The sequence below is a fragment of the Eschrichtius robustus genome, chromosome 13 (genome assembly GCF_028021215.1).
Source record: "Eschrichtius robustus isolate mEscRob2 chromosome 13, mEscRob2.pri, whole genome shotgun sequence".
Lineage (NCBI taxonomy): Eukaryota > Metazoa > Chordata > Mammalia > Artiodactyla > Eschrichtiidae > Eschrichtius > Eschrichtius robustus.
Window position 1 is genome coordinate 27,864,537 of NC_090836.1, and position 23,252 is coordinate 27,887,788.

The window sequence follows — 23,252 nt, forward strand, 5'->3', positions numbered from 1 at the left end:
TGCCTGATATGTATGAGTTGCTCAGCTAATTTTTTAGTTTCTTTCAGAGGGAATTGTTCCATTTCTAGCTGTAAGTTCTGTGTGTCCACGGTAGGAGGTGAGTTCAGGATCCTCCTATGTTGCCATCTTGATTGGAACTGATACACACAATATGTTTAAAAAAAAAAAAAAGGAAGAGTTGCCAATGTTTAAAAATTGGTGGATTTAATGGAAAGGGCCAGGTTTCTGGTTTTTCCTTTAAAAAAATCAGAAAATCTGATAACACTACACCCACATTTACAATGGATTTGAAAAATGCCTGCTTTAGATGGGTCAGGCTGTATTTAGTTAGCCTTCCTTCCTTATCATAATATATGTGTTGCTCTTTTTTATAGTTTGAAGAGGGCAATGAAACGTTAACATGTTTCCATGTTTCTATGAAAAGGGGAAAGTTAAAGACTATCTGGGAAATATTCTTATATTTTTACTATTCCTGAGAGACATTCTTTTATTTTGTGAGATGTGAGATCTTATATTTTTAATACGCAAACAGAATGTCAGAAGAATACAATCTGATGTCATTTTGACTGAAGTCTGAGTTGATTTACCCATTCAGGTTATCTGCTTTGTTTGTGGGGGCAGTTAAGTTTGTAACCTATGTTTGTTAGTTTGCTAGGGCTGCCATAACAAAATACCACACAAGACTGGGTGGCACATAAACAACATGTGCACAGAAGCAACAGAAATTTATTTTCTTACAGTTCTGGAGACTAGAAGTCCAATGTCAAGATGTAGGCAGGTTTGGTTTCTTTTGAGGCCTCTCTCCTTGGCTTGCAGATGGCTGCTTTCTCTCTGTGTCCTCACATGCTCTTTCATCTCTGTGTCACATCCCTAATGTCTCTCTGTTGTCCCAAAATTTTCTTTTTTAGTAAGGACACCAGTCAGATTGGACTAGGGCCCACCCTAATCACCTTGTTTTAACTTAATCACCTATTTGAAGATTGTCTCCAAATATGATCACATATTGAGGTATGAGGTACACCTTCTAAGGGGGTTAGAGCTTCATCATACGAATTTTGGAGAGATGCAGTTCAGTCCACAATAACCCGTCTTAAAAAAACCTATATGTAGATACATAAAAGTGTACAACTAACTGAAAATCAGTAGCCATAAAGGAGGAGACTAAGGTAGATAATCACAGTAACAAAATGAGGTTAATACAGAATTTAGGAGAGAAATTTAAAAAGTATTTTTTGTGACATATTTAAGAAGGAAGAACAAAACAGCATAGTGGGTGGGGGTGATGGGGAACAACAGTCACACTGACATTGTTGAAAGCCTAATTTATGAAATAGAAAAAAACAACTTGAGGAATTCTATTAAAAGACAAATCAAAACCGTATGTTATGAAATTTATTAGAGATGAGAGACTTGATGGTGAGAGCTAAGAGAGCCAAAATCCTTGTCATAGTTGATTGAGAAAGAACACTTGGATGGACAAAGAATAATCAAACAGTAAGCCGAAATCCCCCACATCTTCAGATTTCAGTTGCTGGGCACAAATATTGAAAGGATTGACATACCCTGGGTAAATTTCTGAAATCCAAACTTTTACAAAACCCCAGAATTCTCCAAGTGTCAAAATAGAAGGAAGGAGGAAAGAAAGATTTCCTAAAAGGGAAAGAGAATCAGACTGGCATCAGACTTTCAATCTGCAACAGTAAATGTTAGATGCCATGGAGAAATATTTAAAATTTAGAGTTCTTAGGGGAATTAATTGTGATTATAAAATTCTGTATCCATCTATACTATAACCATTATTTAAATGCAGTGAAACATACTGAACAAGAGAGAACAGAAAAATTTTTTTTAAAAAATTCCTTCATTTCCCATCCAAGATATTGTGAAATAAAATTGAAATATTACCTGAATTGCTTCCAGATCTCTGTTGTAGCTTGAATATAGTACTTTGAACTTTCTAGCAGAGTTGGACACTTAAGCTAGTATAGATCACTTGTACAGAAGGCCAGGGTGGACAAAGGGACTAGTCTGTAACCTATATCCAAGCTGTGTGTGGCTATACCAAGTGTCTGCTTAGGGTATGGGAGGGTGGTGGAAATGGAGCTTCTTTAAATACCTCATCAATATGAAATCCCGTACCACATTTGAGGCATTAAAAATTATTTTGAAATATTGAAAACATCGAAAAGGTACAAAGGATAATATTAGGACACCATTTAATCTACTTCCTAGTTTAAGAAAAAAAATATTAACTATCTAGATGAAATTTCCTTCTTCCCACAGAGACATAACCAATTTCCTGAATTTAGTGTTTATCACGCCTATGCATTTCATTTTACATATAGTACATATGTAGATAACATAAGTAATATATATTGTTTCACATGTTTTACACTTACCTGAAGTAAGTGATGTCAAATAGTATACATTCCTCTTCAGTGTTATTTTTACACAATCATACGTGTGAGATTTACCCATACATACACATATATATTCCTAGTTTGCTCACTTATACTGCTGTAATCTAGTATATGAATATATCAAAATTTCTCCTCTCCTTGAGGAACATTTGAGTGTTTGCCCTTGTTTGCTATAGCAGTTTTAGTAAACAACAGTGCTGGAAACATTCCTATGAATGCTTCATTGTACACGTTTGAGAATTTCTCTAAAGTATCAAGTAGTGGAATTACTAGACTGTAGGGTATATGTATTTTCATTTTTACTTGATATTCCTACTTGCTCCTCAGAATGTTTGTAACCATTTACATTCCATGTACACAGTGGAGTTTGTTTATTTGTTTATACCTATACTTTGTATTGTCACATTTTAAATTTATGGTATTTCATTGTCATTTTTATTGCAGTTCCCCGATTACTAATAAGTTGGAGCAACTTATTTCTTGGCTCTTTGTGGTTCTGTTGTGAGTTTCTGTTCATATCTCTGTAAATGATATTCTATTATAGTATTCATCTTTTTCTTGATGATTTGTAGGAGTCACTTTTACATTTTGGTTGCTAATTCTTTGTTAGTTACATGAGTCAGAAATATTTTCCCCCAATTATCGGGGCTTCCCTGGTAGTGCAGTGGTTGGGAATCCACCTGCCAATGCAGGGGACACGGGTTCGAACCCTGGTCTGGGAAGATCCCACATGCCGTGGAGCAACTAAGCCCATGCACCACAACTACTGAGCCTGCGCTCTAGAGCCCATGAGCCACAGCTACTGAGCCCACGTGCTGCATCTACTGAAGCCTGCACACTCTAGAGCCCATGCTCTGCAACAAGAGACGCCACTGCAATGAGAAGCCCGTGCACCACAACGAAGAGTAGCCCCTGCTCACCGCAACTAGAGAGAAAGCCCGTGCACAGCAAGGAAGACCCAATGCAGCCAAAAAATAAATTTAAAAATTTAAAAAAAAAGAAATATTTTCCCCCAATTATTTTGTATGAGTAAAATAAATTTTAATTTTGCTGTAGTTGAATTAACAATCTTTTCTTCTCTAGTTTGTACTTTCTATCTCAAAGTCATGAAAGTATTCTTATGTTCTCTAATGTATAAAGTCATGATTTTTAACATTTGTTTATAATTGTTTTGGAATTTGTGAAATGTATAGTTAAATGTTTTTTAGCATGTCCACAGAGTTGTGCAACCATCACCATAATCTAATTATATATTGTATCATCCCAAAAGGAAAGCTTGTATCCATTAGCAGTCACTCCCTGCTCTCCTCTGCCCCCAATGTTAGGCAGCCACTTAATCTACTTTCTTGCTTGTTCTGGACATTTCATGTAAACAGGGTCAAATAATATGTGGTCTTTTGTGACTGACTTCTTTCACTTAGTATAATGTTTCTGCGGTTCATCCATATTATAGCATGTATCAGTACTTTATTCCTTTTTATGACTGAATAATATTAAAAAACTTATATAAAACTAAACATTAGTCTAAGTATTTCAAAGTGGGTTAAATTTCTGTATTGGGGATTCTGGGAAGATGACAGCAGTGGTAGAATAGTTTCCTAATCCCTGTTTGACTTTCCCATAAAAACAGAACAAATAAAATAGGAAAACCCAAAATCCATGAACAACATTTACAAGAAAATTAGTTGAGCATGTTTCTCTCTACAAATGCTCAAACACCAGTAGTTTGGGGATAGACCACTAACAGCTCCAAGACCTGTGTATTATTGTCTATGAAGGAAGAAGAAGGAAGCAGTGGAACTTCAAATGAATGTGAGAATTGAAAAATAGCCAAAAGGCAATCACTGGAAAGCCTGGAGGGCCAGCTGAAACTGGGAGGGGTTTTGCACACACTGATAATGGGTGAGTGAAAGAGGTCTTTTATAAAGCCTTAAGGGACTGGAGGACCTTGAAACTTCTAAAACCAACCAAAGCTGCCTTCCAGGACCAATCTGCACTTGAGAAGGAACTGACAATACAATTAAGCATCCCCTGAAGAATACAAAGAAAAGAGAAGGTCCAGATAAAAGTGGTGGAGAGGAACGGAATCAAGATATCTCAGAAAACAAAGAACTTTATTTTCGAACACTGTACAAAAACAAGAGAGAGTTTTAGAGTGAAGTTAGAATAGCTATTCTAGGCCAAAACTCCTTCTGAAACTTCAGGAGAATGAACTTCATTTAAATATCAACAATATGAAATGATTGTTGTCAAAAGTTTACAAAGTATCTGAAGAAAAATGGGACTCCAAATAGCATTCCTATAGACAATGAAAGCACACCAGAAAGACGTCCACAGAACAGATGAAAACCATTAGATATTAAGACAAAAGACATTATAATCAGAATAAGGCATTTCTAAAAAAAAAAACAAGTTTGCATAAGAAAAAAAATTTTTAAATGCTAGGTGGTAGAACTTTGTGAAATATTAGAATTGAAAGAAAATTTATTTTAGAAATGACAAATTAGAAGGAAAACACCAGGGCATATAAACATAACAGATAATACCTTTGAAAGAGAAAGATGTTGGAAAGGAGGAAGACATTTTTAAAGACGGGATAAAAAGGAGCTGTAAAAAGAATTTGATAGAAATTGACATATTGAAAACAAGCAGGGGAGATCCAACATATGTATAATAGGAAACCCCAAAGAAGAAAAAAATGATGGCAAGGGAGCAGAACAGATACTAAAACTTACAATTTAACTGAATTAAAAACAGACTTGGAACTCCATTTTGAAAGAGCTCAGCACATGCCTGAGAACATTGACACAGCAAGACCAACACTAAGACACAGTCTAGTAAAATTATTGAACTTTAAAGGAAAAATAAAAATTCTTCAGGCTTCTAAGCAAAATCAGGGAAGGAAAATCAGATTATTATATTTTTCAACAGTAAAAATTTATGAGAGAAGATCTATTCTTATGAGAGAATTTATGAGAAAAGACACAATTTATTATGGAATTCCATATTTAAGATACTCAAGAAAGCATGAGCCCAATATTTTACATATAACCAAACTGATTTTCAAGTATAAAAGTCACAGACTGTTATCAGTGTGCTAGAACTGAAGAATATTGTTCCCATTGGCTCTTCCTGAGGAATCTTCAGGAAGAGAATCAAAATGACTAGAGAGACATTAATATAAGGACTGACAGTTAGTACTATACACATACTTGTAGAACCAAGACTTAGTGAGGGTTAAAAAAAGAAGGAAGTATGGTCTGTAAACAGATGAGAAGGAGAATGGAGGAATCATGTGCAAAATATTTTAAAAACTATCTTCAATCATATTGGTGGTGGTAGTATTGGTATTATGATTTGGAGACTGTGTAGTGTGAAATAAAAAGCAAATGAGTGTTTTCTTTTAATTCGGCCACAAACTGTGTCCTTGAGAACCAAGATTCTCAGTATAGAAGAATGAAGATAGAGATGACTCCTATTGAGAGATGTATGTGTGTGTGTAGGGTGGATGGGCCAAATAACCCTCTTCCCCAGAAAACAAATCCAGCAAGAAGAAATTAACAGTATTAAAAATAAATAATTACAAAATGAAATCAATAAAATACAGATTAGGGCTTCCCTGGTGGCGCAGTGGTTGAGAATCTGCCTGCCAATGCAGGGGACACGGGTTCGAGCCCTGGTCCGGGAAGATCCCACATGCCGCAGAGCAACTAGGCCTGTGAGCCACAATTACTGAGCCTGCGCGTCCGGAGCCTGTGCTCCGCAACAAGAGAGGCCGTGATAATGAGAGGCCTGTGCACCACGATGAAGAGTGGCCCGCACTTGCCACAACTAGAGAAAGCCCTCGCGCAGAAATGAAGACCCAACACAGCCATAAATAAATAAATAAACCCAAAGTTTAAAAAAAAAAGGAAGAAAAGAAGTAGACAAAGTAGTATCTACTTTATATAAAAAAAAAATTAAATAAAATACAGATTTGACCAATAAAATCAATATAATAGTCAATTGGGAAATCTGGTCTGAAAAAAGAACATAAAGATAAAATATTAGAGGACCTAGAGACTGTCATATAGATGAAGTAAGCCAGAAAGAGAAAAACAAATATCATATATTAATGCATATATGTGGAATCTATAAAAGTGGTGCAGATGAACCTATTTGCAAAGCCGAAATAGAGACATAGATGTAGAGAACAAACGTGTGGACACCAGGGGGAAAAGGGAGGGGTGGGTGGGATGACTTGGGAGATTGGGATTGACATATATATACACCTAGGTATAAAATAACTAATGAGGACCTGCTGTATAGCATGGGGAACTCTACTCAGTGCTCTGTGGTGACCTAAATGGGAAGGAAATCCAAAAAGGAGGGGATATGTGTATACATATGGCTGGTTCACTTTGCTGTGCAGCAGGAGCTAGCACAACATTTTAAAGCAACTATACCCCAATTAAAAAAAATTTTTTTTTAAATGGGTGGAAAAAGATAAAATACTAGAAATAAGAAAAGTGAACAATTTCTAAGAATATTATAAGTAGTTATGCTTATAAATTTGAAAATCCAGGAGAATTACTTGACTTTTGTGGATAGATTTTTAATCAAACACATAAAGAAGAGGAAATTTCCGGGTTTTTTTTTTAACATCTTTATTGGACTATAATTGCTTTACAGTGTTGTATTAGTTTCTGCTGTATAACAAAGTGAATCAGCTATATGTATACATATATCCCCATATCCCCGCCCTCTTGCGTCTCCCTCCCACCCTCCCTATCCCACCCCTCTAGGTGGTCAGAAAACACCTAGGTGATCTCCCTGTGCGATGCAGCTGCTTCTCACTAGCTATCTATTTTACATTTGGTAGTGTATATATGTCAGTGCTACTCTCTCACTTCGTCCCAGCTTACCCCTCCCCCTCCCTGTGTACTCAAGTCCATTCTGTACGTCTGCATCTTTATTCCTGTCTTGCCCCTAGGTTCATCAGAACCCTGTTTTTTTAGATTCCATATATGTGTATTAGCATACAGTATTTTTCTCTTTCTGACTTACTTCACTCTGTATGACAGACTCTAGGTCCATCCACCTCACTACAAATAACAATTTCATTTCTTTTTATGGCTGAGTAATATTCCATTGTATATATGTACCACATCTTCTATATCCCTTCATCTGTCGATGGACACTTAGGTTGCTTCCATGTCCTGGGTATTGTAAATAGTGCTGCAATGAACATTGTGGTACAGGTCTCTTTTTTATTTTTATTTATTTTTTATCATCTTTATTGGAGTATAATTGCTTTACAATGGTGTGTTAGTTTCTGCTTTATAACTAAGTGAATCAGCTATACATGTACATATACCCCATATCTCCTCCCTCTTGCGTCTCCCTCCTACCCTCCCTATCCCACCCCTCTAGGAGGTCACAAAGCACGGAGCTGATCTCCCTGTGCTATGTGGCTGCTTCCCACTAGCTATGTCAGTGCCACTCTCTCACTTCGTTCCAGCTTACCCTTCCCCCTCCCTGTGCCCTCAAGTCCATTCTCTATGTCTGCGTCTTTATTCCTACCCTGACCCTAGGTTCTTCAGAACCATTTTCTTTTTCTAGACTCCATATATATGTGTTAGTATACGGTACTTGTTTTTCTCTTTCTGACTTACTTCACTCTGTATGACAGACTCTAAGTCCATCCACCTCACTACAAATAACTCAGTTTTGTTTCTTTTTATGGCTGAGTAATATTCCATTGCATATATGTGCCACATCTTCTTTATCCATTCATCTGTTGATGGACACTTAGGTTGCTCTCATGTCCTGGCTATTGTAAACAGTGCTGCAGTGAACACTGTGGTACATGTCTCTTTTTGAATTATGGTTTTCTCAGGGTATATGCCCAGTAGTGAGATTGCTGGGTCATATGGTAGTTCTATTTTTAGTTTTTTAAGGAGCCTCCATACTGTTCTCTATAGTGACTGTATCAATTTACATTCCCACCAACAGTGCAAGAGGGCTCCCTTTTCTCCACACCCTCTCCAGCATTTATCATTTGTAGATTTTTTGATGACAGCCATTCTGACCGGTGTGAGGTGATACCTCATTGTAGTTTTGATTTGCATTTCTCTAATGATTAGTGATGTTGAGCATCCTTTCATGTGTTGTTGGCAATCTGTATATCTTCTTTGGAGAAATGTCTGTTTAGCTCCTCTGCCCATTTTTGGATTGGGTTTTTTTTTTAAATTTTATATTGAGCTGCATGAGCTGCTTGTATATTTTGGAGATTAATCCTTTGTCAGTTGCTTCGTTTGCAAATATTTTCTGCCCTTGTGAGGGTCATCGTTTTGTCCTGTTTATGGTTTCTTTTGCTGTGCAAAAGCTGTTAAGTTTCATTAGGTCCCATTTGTTTAGTTTTGTTTTCATTTCCATTTCTCTAGGAGGTGGGTCAAAAAGGATCTTGCTGTGATTTATGTCATAGAGTGTCCTGCCTATGTTTTCCTCTTAGAGTTTCCTCTAAGTGTCTGGCCTTACATTTAGGTCTTTAATCCATTTTGAGTTTATTTTTGTGTATGGTGTTAGGAAGTGTTCTAATTTCATTCTTTTACATGTAGCTGTCCAGTTTTCCCAGCACCACTTATTGAAGAGGCTGTCTTTTCTCCATTGTATATTCTTGCCTCCTTTATCAAAGATAAGATGACCATATGTGCATGGGTTTAACTCTGGGCTTTCTATCCTGTTCATTGATCTGTATTTCTGTTTTTGTGCCAGTACCATACTGTCTTGATTACTGTAGCTTTGTAGTATAGTCTGAAGACAGGGAGCCTGATTCCTCCAGCTCCGTTTTTCTTTCTCAAGATTGCTTTGGCTATTCGGGGTCTTTTGTGTTTCCATACAGATTGTGAAATTTTTTGTTCTAGTTCTGTGAAAAACGCCATTCGTAGTTAGATGGGGAATGCATTGAATCTGTAGATTGCTTTGGGTAGTATAGTCATTTTTACAATGTTGATTTTTCCAATCCAAAAACATGGTATATCTCTCCATCTGTTTGTATCGTCTTTAATTTCTTTCATCAGTGTGTTATACTTTTCTGCATACAGGTCTTTTGTCTCCTTAGTAGGTTTATTCCTATGTATTTTATTCTTTTTGTTGCAATGGTAAATGGTAGTATTTCCTTAATTTCTTTTTCAGATTTTTCATTGTTAGTGTATAGGAATGCAAGAGATTTCTGTGCATTAATTTTGTATCCTGCTACTTTACCAAATTCATTGATTAGCTCTAGTAGTTTTCTGATAACATCTTTAGGATTCTCTATGTATAGTATCATGTCATCTGCAAACAGTGACAGTTTTACTTCTTCTTTTCTGATTTGGATTCTTTTTATTTCTTTTTCTTCTCTGATTGCCGTGGCTAAAACTTCCAAAACTATGTTGAATAATAGTGGTGAGAGTGGGCAACCGTCTCTTATTCCTGATCTTAGAGGAAATGGTTTCAGGTTTTCACCACTGAGGATGATGTTGGCTGTGGGTTTGTCATATATGGCCTTTATTATGTTGAGGTAGTTTCCCTGTATGCCTACTTTCTGGAGAGTTTTTATCATAAATGGGTGCTGAATTTTTTTGAAAGGTTTTTCTGCATTTATTGAGATTATCATATGGTTTTTATCCTTCAATTTGTTAATATGGTGTATTGCATTGATTGATTTGCGTATATTGAAGAATCCTTGCATTCCTGGGATAAACCCCACTTGATCATGGTGTGTGATTCTTTTAATGTGCTGTTGGATTCTGTTTGCTAGTGTTTTGTTGAGGATGTTTGCCTCCGTGTTCATCAGTGATACTGGCCTGTACTGTTCTTTTTTTGTGACATCTTTGTCTGGTTTTGGTATCAGGATGATGGTGGCCTCATCCTGATACCTGATAGAATGAGTTTGGGAGTGTTCCTTGCTCCGCAGTTTTTTGGAAGAGTTTGAGAAGGATAGGTGTTAGTTCTTCTCGAAATGTTTGATAGAATTCACCTGTGAAGCCATCAGGTCCTGGGCTTCTGTTTGTTGGGAGATTTTTTTTTTTTTTTAATAGCTACTTTATTTATTTATTTATTTATTTATTTATTTTTGGCTGTGTTGGGTCTTCGTTTTGTGCGAGGGCTTTCTCTAGTTGTGGCAAGTGGGGACCACTCTTCATCGCGGTGCGGGGGCCGCTCTTCATCGCAGTGCACGGGCCTTTCACTATCGCGGCCCCTCCCATTGCGGGGCACAGGCACCAGATGCACAGGCTCAGTAGTTGTGGCTCACGGGCCTAGTTCCTCCACGGCATGTGGGATCTTCCCAGACCAGGGCTCGAACCCGTGTCCCCTGCATTAACAGGCAGATTCTCACCCACTGCGCCACCAGGGAAGCCCTGTTGGGAGATTTTTAATCTCAGCTTCAATTTCAGTGCTTGTGATTGGTCTGTTTATATTTTCTATTTATTCCTGGTTCAGTCTCGGAAGGTTGTGGTTTTCTAAGAATTTGTCCATTTCTTCCAGGTTGTCCATTTTATTGGCATATAGTTGCTTGTAGTAATCTCTCATGATCCTTTGTATTTCTGTAGTGTCTCTTGTTACTTTTCCATTTTCATTTCTAATTCTGTTGATTTGAGTCTTCTCCCTTTTCTTCTTGATGAGTGTGACTAATGGTTGATCAATTTTGTTTATCTTCTCGAAGAACCAGCTTTTAGTTTTATTGATCTTTGCTATTGTTTCCTTCGTTTGTTTTTCATTAATTTCTGATCTGATCTTTATGATTTCTTTCCTTCTGCTAACTTTGGGTTTTTTTGTTCTTCTTTCTCTAATTGCTTTAGGTGTAAGTTTAGGTGGTTTATTTGAGATTTTTCTTGTTTCTTGAGATAGGATTGTATTGCTATAAACTTCCCACTTAGAACTGCTTTTGCTGCATCCCATAGGTTTTGGATCATCGTGTTTTCGTTGTCATTTGTTTCTAGGTATTTTTTGGTTTCCTGTTTTCTTTCTTCAGTGCTCTCTTGGTTATTAAGTAGTGTATTGTTTAGCCTCCATGTGTTTGGTTTTTTTAAAGTTTTTTTCCTGTAATTGATATATAGTCTCATAGCGTTGTTGTTGGAAAAGACACTTGATATGATTTCATTTTTCTTAAATTTACCAAGGCTTCATTTGTGACCCAAGATATGATCTAGTCTGGAGAATGTTCCATGAACACTTGAGAAGAAAGTGTATTCTGTTGGTTTTGGATGGAATGTCTTATAAATATCAATTAAATTCATCTTGTTTAATGTGTCATTTAAAGCTTGTGTTCCCTCATTTATTTTCATTTTGGTTGATCTGTCCATTGGTGAAAGTGGGGTGTTAAAGGCCCCTACTATGATTGTGTTACTGTCGATTTCCCGTTTTGTGGCTGTTAGCATTTGCCTTATGTATTGAGGTGCTCCTATGTCGGGTGCATAAATATCTACAGTTGTTATATCTTCTTTTTGGATTGATCCCTTGATTATTATGTAGTGTCCTTCTTTGTCTCTTGTAATAGTCTTTATTTTATTTTATTTTATTTATTTATTTATTTATTTATTTATTTATTTATTTTTATTTATGGCTGTGTTTGGTCTTCGTTTCTGTTCGAGGGCTTTTTCCAGTCGTGGCAAGCGGGGGCCACTCTTCATCGCGGTGCGCGGGCCTCTCACTATCGTGGCCTCTCCTGTTGCGGAGTACAGGCTCCAGATGCGCAGGCTCAGTAACTGTGGCTCACGGGCCCAGCCGCTCCGCGGCATGTGAGATCTTCCCGGACTAGGGGTCGAACCCGTGTCCCCTGCATTGGCAGGCAGATTCTCAACCACTGCGCCACCAGGGAAGCCCAACAGTCTTTATTTTAAAGTGTATTTTGTCTGATATGAGAATTGCTACTCCAGCTTTTTTTTTTTTTTTAAAGTAAAGTGTCAATTTCTTTCTTTATTTATATTTATTTTTGGCTGTGTTGGATCTTCCTTTCTGTGCGAGGGCTTTCTCTAGTTGCGGCAAGTGTGGGCTACTCTTCATCGCAGTGCGCGGGCCTCTCACTGTCGCGACCTCTCTTGTTGCGGAGCACAGGCTCCAGATGTGCAGGCTCTGTAGTTGTGGCTCACAGGCTTAGTCGCTCCACGGCACGTGGGATCTTCCCAGACCAGGGCCCAATCCCCTGCATTGGCAGGCAAACTCCCAACCGCTGCGCCACCAGGGAAGCCCCCTCCAGCTTTCTTTTGATTTCCATTTGCATGAAATATCTTTTTCCATCCCCTCACTTTCAGTCTGTATATGTCCCTAGGTCTGAAGTGGGTCTCTTGTAGACAGCATATATACAGGTCTTGTTTTTGTATCTATTTAGCCAATCTGTGTCTTTCGGTTGGAGCATTTAATCCATTTACATTAAAAGTAATTATCAATATGTATGTTCCTATTACCATTTTCTTAATTGTTTTGGGTTTGTAATTGTAGGTCTTTTCCTTTTCTTGTGTTTCCCACTTAGAGAAGTTCCTTTAGCATTGGTTGTAAAGCTGGTTTGGTGGTGCTGAATTCTCTTAACTTTTGCTTGTCTGTAAGGTTTTTAATTTCTCTGTTGAATCTGAACGAGATCCTTGCTGGGTGGAGTAATCTTGGTTGTAGGTTTTTCCCTTTCATCACTTTAAATATGTCCTGCCACTCCCTTCTGGCTTGCAGAGTATCTGCTGAAAGATCAGCTGTTAACCTTATGGGGATTCCCTTGTATGTTATTTGCTGCTTTTCCCTTGCTGCTTTTAATATTTTTTCTTTGTATCTAATTTTTGATAGTTTGATTAATATGTGTCTTGGTGTGTTTCTCCTGGGATTTATCCTGTATGGGACTCTCTCTGCTTCCTGAACTTGATTGACTATTTCCTTTCCCATGTTAGGGAAGTTTTCAACTAAAATCTCTTCAAATATTTTCTCAGACCCTTTCTTTTTCTCTTCTTCTTCTGGGACCCCTATAATTTGAATGTTGGTGCGTTTAATGCTGTCCCAGAGGTCTCTGAGACTGTCCTCGATTCTTTTCATTCTTTTTTTTTATTCTGCTCTGAGGTAGTTATTTCCACTGTTTAATTTTCCTGGTCACTTATCTGTTCTTCTGCCTCAGTTATTCTGCTATTGATTACTTCTAGAGAATTTTCAATTCCATTTATTGTGTTGTTCATCATTGTTTGTTTGCTCTTTAGTTCTTCTAGGTCCTTGTTAAACGTTTCTTTTATTTTCTCCATTCTATTTCCAAGATTTTGGCTATATTTACCATCATTCTCTGAATTCATTTTTAGGTAGAGTGCCTATTTCCTCTTCCTTTGTTTGGTCTGGTGGGTTTTTACCTTGCTCCTTCATCTGCTCTGTGTTTCTCTGTCTTCTCATTTTGCTTAGCTTACTGTGTTTGTTGTCTCCTTATCGTAGGCTGCAGGTTCGTAGTTCCCGTTGTTTTTGGTGTCTGCCCCCATTGGGTGAGGTTGGTTCAGTGGGTTGTGTAGGCTTCCTGGTGGAGGGGACTGGTGCCTGTGTTCTGTTGGGTGGGGCTGGATCTTGTCTTTCTGGTGGGCAGCGCCGTGTCTGGTGGTGTGTTTTGGGGTGTCTGTGAACTTAGTATGATTTTAGGCAGCCTCTGTGCTAATGGGTGGGGTTGTGTTCTTGTCTTGCTAGTTGTTTGTCATGGGGTGTCCAGCATTGGAGCTTGCTGGCCGTTGGGTGGAGCTGGGTCTTTGCTTTGAGACAGAGATCTCTGGGAGAGCTCTCACAGATTGATATTACATGGGGCTGGGTGGTCTCTGTTGGTCCAATGTCCTGAACTCGGTCTCCCACCTCGGAGGCTCAGGCCTGACACCAGGCTGGGGCACCAAGACCCTGTCAGCTACATGGCCAGTTACGTTGGGATTTTCTTGCCTTTTGGGGAGTCTGAGGTCTTCTGCCAGCATTCGGTAGGTGTTGTATAGGAGTTGTTCCACATGTAGATGTATTTTTGATGTATTTGTGGGGAGGAAGCTGATCTCTATGTCTTACTCCTCCGCCATCTTGAAGGTCCCCCTTCAGTGTTGTTTAAATTATTTTAGAGTACAGAAAAGAAATGGGGGAAGCACCCATTTTACTTATGAGAGGGGTAAACCTGGACTCCAAAACCTAGCAAAACGGGATGTGCCACATAACCTTAAATTTGACCCTCCTTATCCACTCAACATTACTTTTCTCCATCATAGGGGACCTTTCTGGACAACAGGAATGGGGCCCTATGTCCTCTGCCTATTCGGTTTGGAAATGGGGAGCCTTGGCAGGACTTAGAGAAAGGAGGAGACTAAAGTCTGGGTATTTATTCCCCTGGCTTACTTCCTATGTGTAGGTGCCTTAGGCTGGCTCTCTGAAAGTTCTCATCCATCTTTTGGAGCTTGTGAGTGAATAAGAGCTGCTCTGTCATTACCAGCCCACGTTATTGCACTATCCCTTGTGAGCCCCCTCTTCCAAAACTTTGTAAATAGTCCCCTTGTAACTAAACTCTCCTTAAATTATTCTAGTTTGAATGGGCCATCTGTTTCCTGTAGACCCTTTCTGATACAGTAGATGAGTTTAGGGTTTTTGCTTTTGTAGAAAGTATGAAATTAGAAGATGTACTAGTTTTGACTAAGAAAAAATACAGTAAGGAAAACATATTCTGTTACAGAAAAATATGAATTACAAAGTTGAAAAAAATAGCAAATTTGTAAACATTTATGTATAATATAAAAATGCATAATAGAGACAAGTTTATATATTATTTGATTATATACTGTTTATTAGTATTGTGTCTATGTTAAATTTCCTCAGTGTGATCATTGTAGTGTGGTTACATAGTAGAATGCCCTTATTCTTAGAGATATGCCACTATATTTAGGGATGAAATGTCATTACATATTAACCAACTCTCAAAAGGGACAGCAAAAGAAAAGAAAATATGTGTGTGTGTAAGAAGAGACATAAAGCAAATGTGTCAAAATACTAATAATTATTTAAGGTATATGGTACTTTTGTTAAGGTATATGGGTATTCACTGTTAATATTCTTCCAACTCTTGTGGCTTTGAAAGTTTCAAAATAAAAAGTTGGGGGAAAATGTTCAAAACAACAAAAAATAAATACTTATATAGATAAAGATCTTTATAAACTAATAAGATGCATAATATACCAGCATTTGAACAAGCAAATCACTGAAGGAGAAATACAAAAGGCCCTTAAACAAAGTGATACTAGACTGAATAATAAAGAAATGCAAATTTAAATGAACTGTCAGTGTTTATCAAGAAAAAGTAGCAAAGATTCAAAAAAGTGGTAATGCCCAATGCTGATGGGGATGCAGCAGATTGAACATGAAGCATAGCTTGGTGCCTCCCATCTTGTAGTGTGCAGTCTGGTAGTATCTGAATGCATAAAATCTGTATGCTCTTTAATCACAGCAGTTTTATTTAATGAACTAAGTAAATCTAATGAGGTCATAGGATAAGTGAGTAAGGTTATATGTACAAAGTATGTTCATTGCAGCATTGTTAATAGTGGCAAGGACCATTTAAATGTCCATCAGCTGGGGTTTGGTTTTACATACAAAATACTATTTAACTATTAAGCACAGAAGTAAATATATTGATATGGAATGATATCCCTGATTGTTATATTAAAAATAAAAGTGGGTTAGAGAAAAATACACATAGTACTACTATCCCATTTAATGTAAAATATCTACATATTCTGGACATAATTTTATGTATACCAATGTTATACAGGTTTTGAAATTACCTAATATTATATGGTTGAGAGTATCAGAAAAGGTAGGAAAATTATGGGGAATTGGGGCTTTTATATTGTCTCTCTCTTTTTTTTTTGAGTTATAAATTTTTATATATCCCATGAAATAATCATAGATATTGTTACCACATAACTAATTGATTTTGCACTAGGGTATATATTTTCTCTTTTTGTACTATTTTATTTTAAAGAAATAAAGATCATATAATAGAAAATATAACTAAACTTTCATTTTAAAAGACTTTGCAATAATTTTTTTAAAGTAATTATATAGCATAGTCTTACTGAGTTACAAAAAAATCTGTTAAGAAACTCATTTTGCTCTTGTGTATTCCGTTTTCAGAGCAGTGGAAAGAGCTCAGTGCTAGAAAGCCTAGTGGGGAGGGACCTGCTTCCCAGAGGCACTGGTATTGTCACCCGGAGACCTCTCATTCTGCAGCTAGTCCATGTTTCACCCGAAGATAAACGAAAAACAACAGGAGAAGAAAATGGTAAATTTTAGAATTGGAATAAAAATTATTTTAAAATTCTTCATTTTTGGTCCAATCTTAAAAAGATATGAGCTAATTAGAAATTAGTGGCTGTAGCAAAATCAGAAGTCTTGTGAAGAAAAGTGGTATGCATCTTTTCTCATGTAAAAAAAGAGTAATTTTTGTTGTTTTTGAGGACCATGAGTCAACTTTTTTGAAAGAGAATCTTTTTGGTAATTCAGTTTAGTAAACTGTTGTTAATGCTATTTAGTGGAGGATCTAGTGAGCTACTTGGTAAACGAGAATCAGTTATTTTTAAAAGTTTTTGTGTCTTTTGGAGTGTTTTAAACTTTTTTTCCTTGTGTTTAAAACAATGTTTTTGCTTTTTCACTTTGTTTTAGAATTTAAATATTTTCTTTTTTTTGCCATGCCATGCGGCGCACGGGATCTTAGTTCCCCGACCAGGGATTGAACCTGCGCCCCCTGTAGTGGAAGCGCGGAGTCTTAACCACTGGACCACCAGGGAAGTCCCTAGAATTTAAATATTCTAGATTCTAGTTTAAAGATTTACTTTTAAGTAAAATTAAAATGATTTAGCTTTTCAGCATAGCAATGTTATCTTACCTTCCCTTTTCTGGTCTTGCCATTGTCTGCTAGTTTTGAATCTTTGGCCCTTCAATCTAAGATGAATATTATTTTTAGAAAGAGTTTTTTTAAAAAAATTATTATTATTTTTGCCACACCACGTGGCATGAAGTATCTTAGTTCCCCGACCAGGGATCGAACCTGCGCTCCCTGCAGTGGAAGCATGGTGTCTTAACCACTGGACCACTAGGGAGGTCCCTAATTATTGTTATTTTTTTTACTATCCTTCTCTTGCTAAGGCTTACCTATATAGCACATACTTTTTAGATTCCTCCCTCACCCAAATAGTAAATGTGGAGTATGATGATAAGAAAATATGCACCATCCTTTATAGCAGTTCTTCTTTGGTTAAACTGAAAATATTTTAAGACACACTATCTTTATTAGCATGTTTTAAATTGCCTATTAAATATGTATCCTCTATTAATCATACTTTTACATTAGTGAGGTTTGGAACGTTTGATGAGAGTAATATGTTTAATCTTCAGTGTTTGGTTCACATTTTGTCTTATTTATAAAAGTCTATAAAATGTTCTAAGTATTAAATTGCATTTGCAGCAGAGTACCATGTTTGTTTCTCATTCTGCAGAGATCTGTTTTCAATGAAGTTTCATTCTGTTTCTTATATTCTAATCTAAGATGGGATGATAATTTCATGCAATTGAAGTTACTTTAATTTCTGTGTCTGATCTTTTCCTTTACTTATTATAGGAGCATTGTTGTGATAGCTTGATTTTTTTTTTTTTAAAGGGGACAAAAAAAGACCTGTCATGAGCATCTACAATGACTACAGAAAGTTAATCGCTAAAGCAAGTTAATGAAGTTGTAGATGTTAACATATAATGATATAATGATAAATATTTTTGGATAGACTGCCAGAGGATATGTAGGAGTCTTTTAATTATATTAGGTAGCTTCTTGGTATATTATTCATCACTTTGCTTTTCTGTAATATTTCTTTATTATTGAAATTCTGAACCTTGAATTTAATCATTTTGGACTAATTTATGGTCCAGCTTCAAATGTATAGAATAACTCTTTAAAAATTTCATTCTCACTAACTAACATCATCAATTTTACCAAATACCTTAAACTAAAACTTCAAGAAACTGTATGGTGTTAAGTCTGTTTCTTTTAACTCTTCATTTTCTTCAGTCATCTTGAAAAGGGCAGATGATATCCTGTCTCTCAGAAACTGTTTGCAGATGAGGGCAGTGTTTCTGAAAAGGGTGTACATTTCAGTTATAGAAGTGTCAGTTCCTTGGTATCTCTTTGTTTGTATGTCCACTCTGTTTTGTTGATGTCTCTTCTTGGTGGTTGGTCAGTAAATCTGCATATCTTTACCTATATATATATATATATATTTTTTTTTTTTTTTTTTTTTTCCACCAAAGCTTAGTGCTTATTTTTTATATTAAAGAGCATAAAACCTCACTTAAAATGACAACTCAGCCACCCAGAACACAAAATAGATTTTGTAAATTTTGAGTACTAAATGTCATATATCTTATTAATAACTAGAATAGTTCTTTAACTTCTCATCAGAGCCTATTTATCCTTAGGATAAACAGTTCTACCTTACCACAAATCATTCTACCCTAGAGGAAATTATAAACCGTGAAGCAGGAGACAGCCAGAAGAGTATGAACTACCTGACAGCCTGGCAACCATACAGGAGAAAGGGGAGGAAAACGTAAAGACAGGAGAACTTCAAAAAAAGAAAAAATCAGTCTCTAACCATTTTGTATAGGGATTTGTAGCCTCAAAAGGCTTTATTATGTAACAAAGGCATAAGTTACCATTAATAGGTAAGTTTAAGAGCAGTGGATTCTAACACGACATGGAGCAGTATAATCCATTTTAAATATAGGTCCATCAAAACTGGCTAAACTATTTAAGTATTACTATGTATAATTCAATTATCAGGAAAATTTATTTAACATGAGACCCCTCATTCTGCCAACTACATAGGATAATTGAGGTGTCAATATATAGATTTATACTATTTCTCATCTTGCCCCCCCACTTCTGCCAATGTAAAAGAATTTTCTGATAAAATCTTATGAAAAACAAAAACTGTTTTCAAGTGAGATGGTGGTTTAGTTTGAACTTTGAACTCTAGGATTACCTTTCATATATTTGTAAGAAATAAATCAAGTTTTCCTCAGATCTCCTTGTAGACTAAATCCAAAGTAGCATGCTGACTAAAGACCAAAACTGTTTCTATGGTGTTCTGTTAAATTCAATATATATTTCAAAGAAAATAATCCCTTATAAAGCTCAATTGGTAGATACTTGCATATTTACTATCAGGGTTTTGAAAGATGTGTTTGATATGTTTTGTAGATTTTTTTCCACTAGGTAATTTGTCTTTACCCATAGTTATCAGATATCTAAGACAAATTTTTGGATAGTAAATTAATTTTAATCCATTTTGTTAGAATTAGAAACCAGAGGTGATATAATTAGGTGTAATGGAAAATAAAAATAAATTATGGCACACTATATACTTCATTTATGTCATTTAAAATATTATATACATCCCTCTAATTATAACTAATTGTAATGGAAGTTTTATAGTTGTAAATTTGGAATAATTGAATGCATTTGAAATGGCATTTGAAATGTGTTCAGGTTTTTTGCACACTTGATTTTTTAGAAAGGTTTGAAATATTAGGGATAAGCACTAAACTTATCATTCTGTGCTGTTTCTCTTTAACTACAGACCCTGCTACATGGAAAAACTCAAGACACCTTTCTAAAGGTTTCCTTTATCCATTTGTTTTTGGCCCTTCTTCTCCTATTATGCCTGCATGTGTGCTTTTGTACTCTTACAGGCTGTGTGCATTTTTTTTCTTCCATTTTTATTTGCCTATCCACGTTGATTGATTGCAGGTGTTAGTGGTTCTTGTTACCTTTTGGCATTGCATCAGAATGCAGGCTTTTTTTGGTGGTGAATGTAATTTATTTTATTTTTATTTTTAAAAACATGCTTGTGAAGCCAGGCCTCTTCTATATGATAAGGTAAATTAAGAACACCCCTTTGGTATATAGTACCTGCCTCTGAGTTCTATTCATCTAGATTACTCCAGTCCTCCAATGAGACTTCTTGGAAGAAGGTACTAAGCTTCAAGTAGGTGAGCATTTTACTTGCAAAAAGGATCCAGTTTATTTACCTTTATCCCACCAAAGAAATTGATCCACCTTTTCCTCAGTAAATATTTATTTTAATATCTTACAGTCATTTTTATTTTGATCTCAGGTGGCTGATATGTGTTATTCATAAACTTAATCATTAAGACATTTAAAACTCTGAATTTGGCAAAAGCAGAATAGCTGTGCTTGGGGGAGGCAAAGTTAGTTTACCTTTCTACAATTAAGCATTTCTAGCTTCTCTGGAAAAATCAGAACAAAATTTGCTATCCAAGTCTCAGACCACTCAAAACAGTACCTGCAGTGAATAATTTTTCCTTTTTTCAGCAAGTGCAAGAGGAACAGACCTATTTTTGGAAACTACTGGCGAGTAGCAACTCCATACAGGGCATATGCCAGGTTCCCCCCATCCCCGCCACCCCATGCCATTTCATTTCTTTCCTACCTTCAGTTCCAAGGGAGAACATAATCTTGTTCCTGGGGGGGGAAAATCACGTTGAAAATGCATATAAATTACAGAGTAGCTTCATACTACTGAGAGAGCTCTTTAAAGTAACGACAAATTGTGACTTTATGGGTTACCAACAAGAAACCAAATTAAAATAAAAACGACAAAACAGAATGAAAAGTTAGCTGTTTCATTCACATATTGCAAATTTTTATGAGTTATGTGTAAATCTATTATATATGCTTTTTGCATTATTCAGTATGACTCATAAGTTTTCTTCTTTTAGCCATTAGCTTGAGTATTTTCATCAGATAAACTGCTTTTCATGTGTAAGATTTTTAAAAATAAAGTGTACATATTTTACTATAATATGAGGAGAGGTAAACAGTTTTATTTGTTAAAATCTAGATTTCAAATAGTGGGAAGACCTGTGAGCAGCTCTGAAATTAGTCGTTTCTGAAATACCTGGTACAATTTTGAAAATGTGAGAGTATAATTTAGCAGATCTTAAAATATAAGTTAACTTGTAGTTAATGGCAAAATAGGAACAAATAATATTGTACTGCCTTTTTGAATTCCTAAATAAAGATTAAAAAGTAATTTCCATAGTTTCCAATAAATGGAGTTTTTCTTTTTCCAGGGGTTGAAGCAGAAGAATGGGGTAAATTTCTTCACACCAAAAATAAGGTAATTTTACAAGAATATGGTGAAGAAGTAACATGTTGAAAACGTTTTTTTGGGGTACAAGTAGTTGATAATTTAGTTTCTTATGATTGGCAATGTAGCATTGTTATCTTGAAGCAGCTGTTCCTTATAAAATAAATCTTATCTTAACATTTCTAACCATAGTAGTTTATTTGGAAAACATTTAAGTTGAGCCCTGTTCTCTCTAATTTGGAGACTCTTAACTGTTGTGGGCTCAGGCAGCTTTGAAAAACTCATATAAACTATGACTCTGGCTCAGAAAAATATATGTGTATATTAGAGTTTGTTTACTAATTCTCTGAAGCAGATCCATAGACATCCTTGAAGTTTATCAAACCCCGCTTAAGAACTTATAATCTTATTTTGAATACCGTGTTTTTTGTTTCAATAATTTTTAGCTTTACACAGATTTTGATGAAATTCGACAAGAAATTGAAAATGAAACAGAAAGGATTTCAGGAAATAATAAGGTAGGCATCTCTTTAGAGCTGGAAATTATAACCATCGGTAAATATATCATCGAGAGTATTCTGGTCTTTGAAACTAACGGAGTATTTTCCCAAATATATAAAAACTTTATTTAATACCTTTTGTTTCTTAGAGTTTTTACATGCTATCAGATATTTCGTTTAGGTGTTTATTCTTGATCTTGAGATGTGTATATCACTTTATTATGTAACTTTTTAATTCAATGCTTCCTACAGTGTTATCTTTTTCTGCTGGATTGACTCTATTCTAATTTAAGAAGCAATATATAACTTACAAGATTCATGTATTTTGAAGAGCTCTTTTTCTTACCTGAGTAAGGCTAGATTTACTTATGAAAGCAAAGAGAGGGAAATTAAGGGTTTTTTTTTTTCAGTGAAAATGAAAAGTAATGTTAACAACTGAATTGTCTTCTCAGATTCTGAGAATTTAAAGTAAATTAGGTGTCTAAGATACGATTAATTTTGACACGAGGCACTATCACTGACTCCCTTAAATGCTTCTGTTTTCTCTCTCTTCTTTCTTTATTCTTATTACTTTTCTGTTCCCTTCCCTTTTGTTGTTACCTCCATTCTTGTATGGGTACATTTAATCCCACAAGTGGGCCTTAGCTAAGTACTAATATTAAAAAAATATTTATTGAGTCCTTTTATCTGCCAGATGCTATGCTGGAGAGGTTTTTCCTGACAAACAGGCATTTTTGGAGCCATGTTAATTTCTTTATGCCTATTCAGGATATTTTTCTCTGTTTTAGTGATTGACTAAGCTTTGTTTATTATTGATCTCTGGGCAGGTTACCTTTTAGTTACTGCTGCTGCTGCCATACTTCCCTGATGTGGATAACTTGTTACCTATGTCTCACTCCCTGAACTCAAGAACTTCATAAATTTGGATAGTGATACATTATTCTTTTGTTCAGCACTAAGTCTATTAAACATATTTAAGAAATGTTATCTGCTGAGAATCCGGAGAAAAGAATGTGAAATAATATAGGGGAAATAAATTGTGTATATTAATAGTATAAGGTTGGATGGGATTATAACCTATGGCTAGCTGCCTTATTTCCTATATGTTTCATCACGTTTTTATTGTTGAAATGTTTTAGAAATCATGGTTTATTTAATATTTAAAAGCATCT

General features: G+C 35.9%; 1 protein-coding gene across 3 annotated transcripts in view; it reads left to right on the top strand.

The window, feature by feature from the left end:
• DNM1L (dynamin 1 like) overlaps positions 1–23,252 on the top strand; it is a 71,070-nt gene that overhangs the window by 22,153 nt on the left and 25,665 nt on the right. For all 3 annotated transcript variants that reach the window (XM_068560905.1, XM_068560906.1, XM_068560907.1), the window contains exons 2-4: positions 16,551–16,698; positions 21,564–21,610; positions 22,027–22,098. In XM_068560905.1, coding sequence (XP_068417006.1) covers positions 16,551–16,698; positions 21,564–21,610; positions 22,027–22,098 — 267 coding nt within the window. The remainder of the gene's footprint in view (positions 1–16,550; positions 16,699–21,563; positions 21,611–22,026; positions 22,099–23,252) is intronic.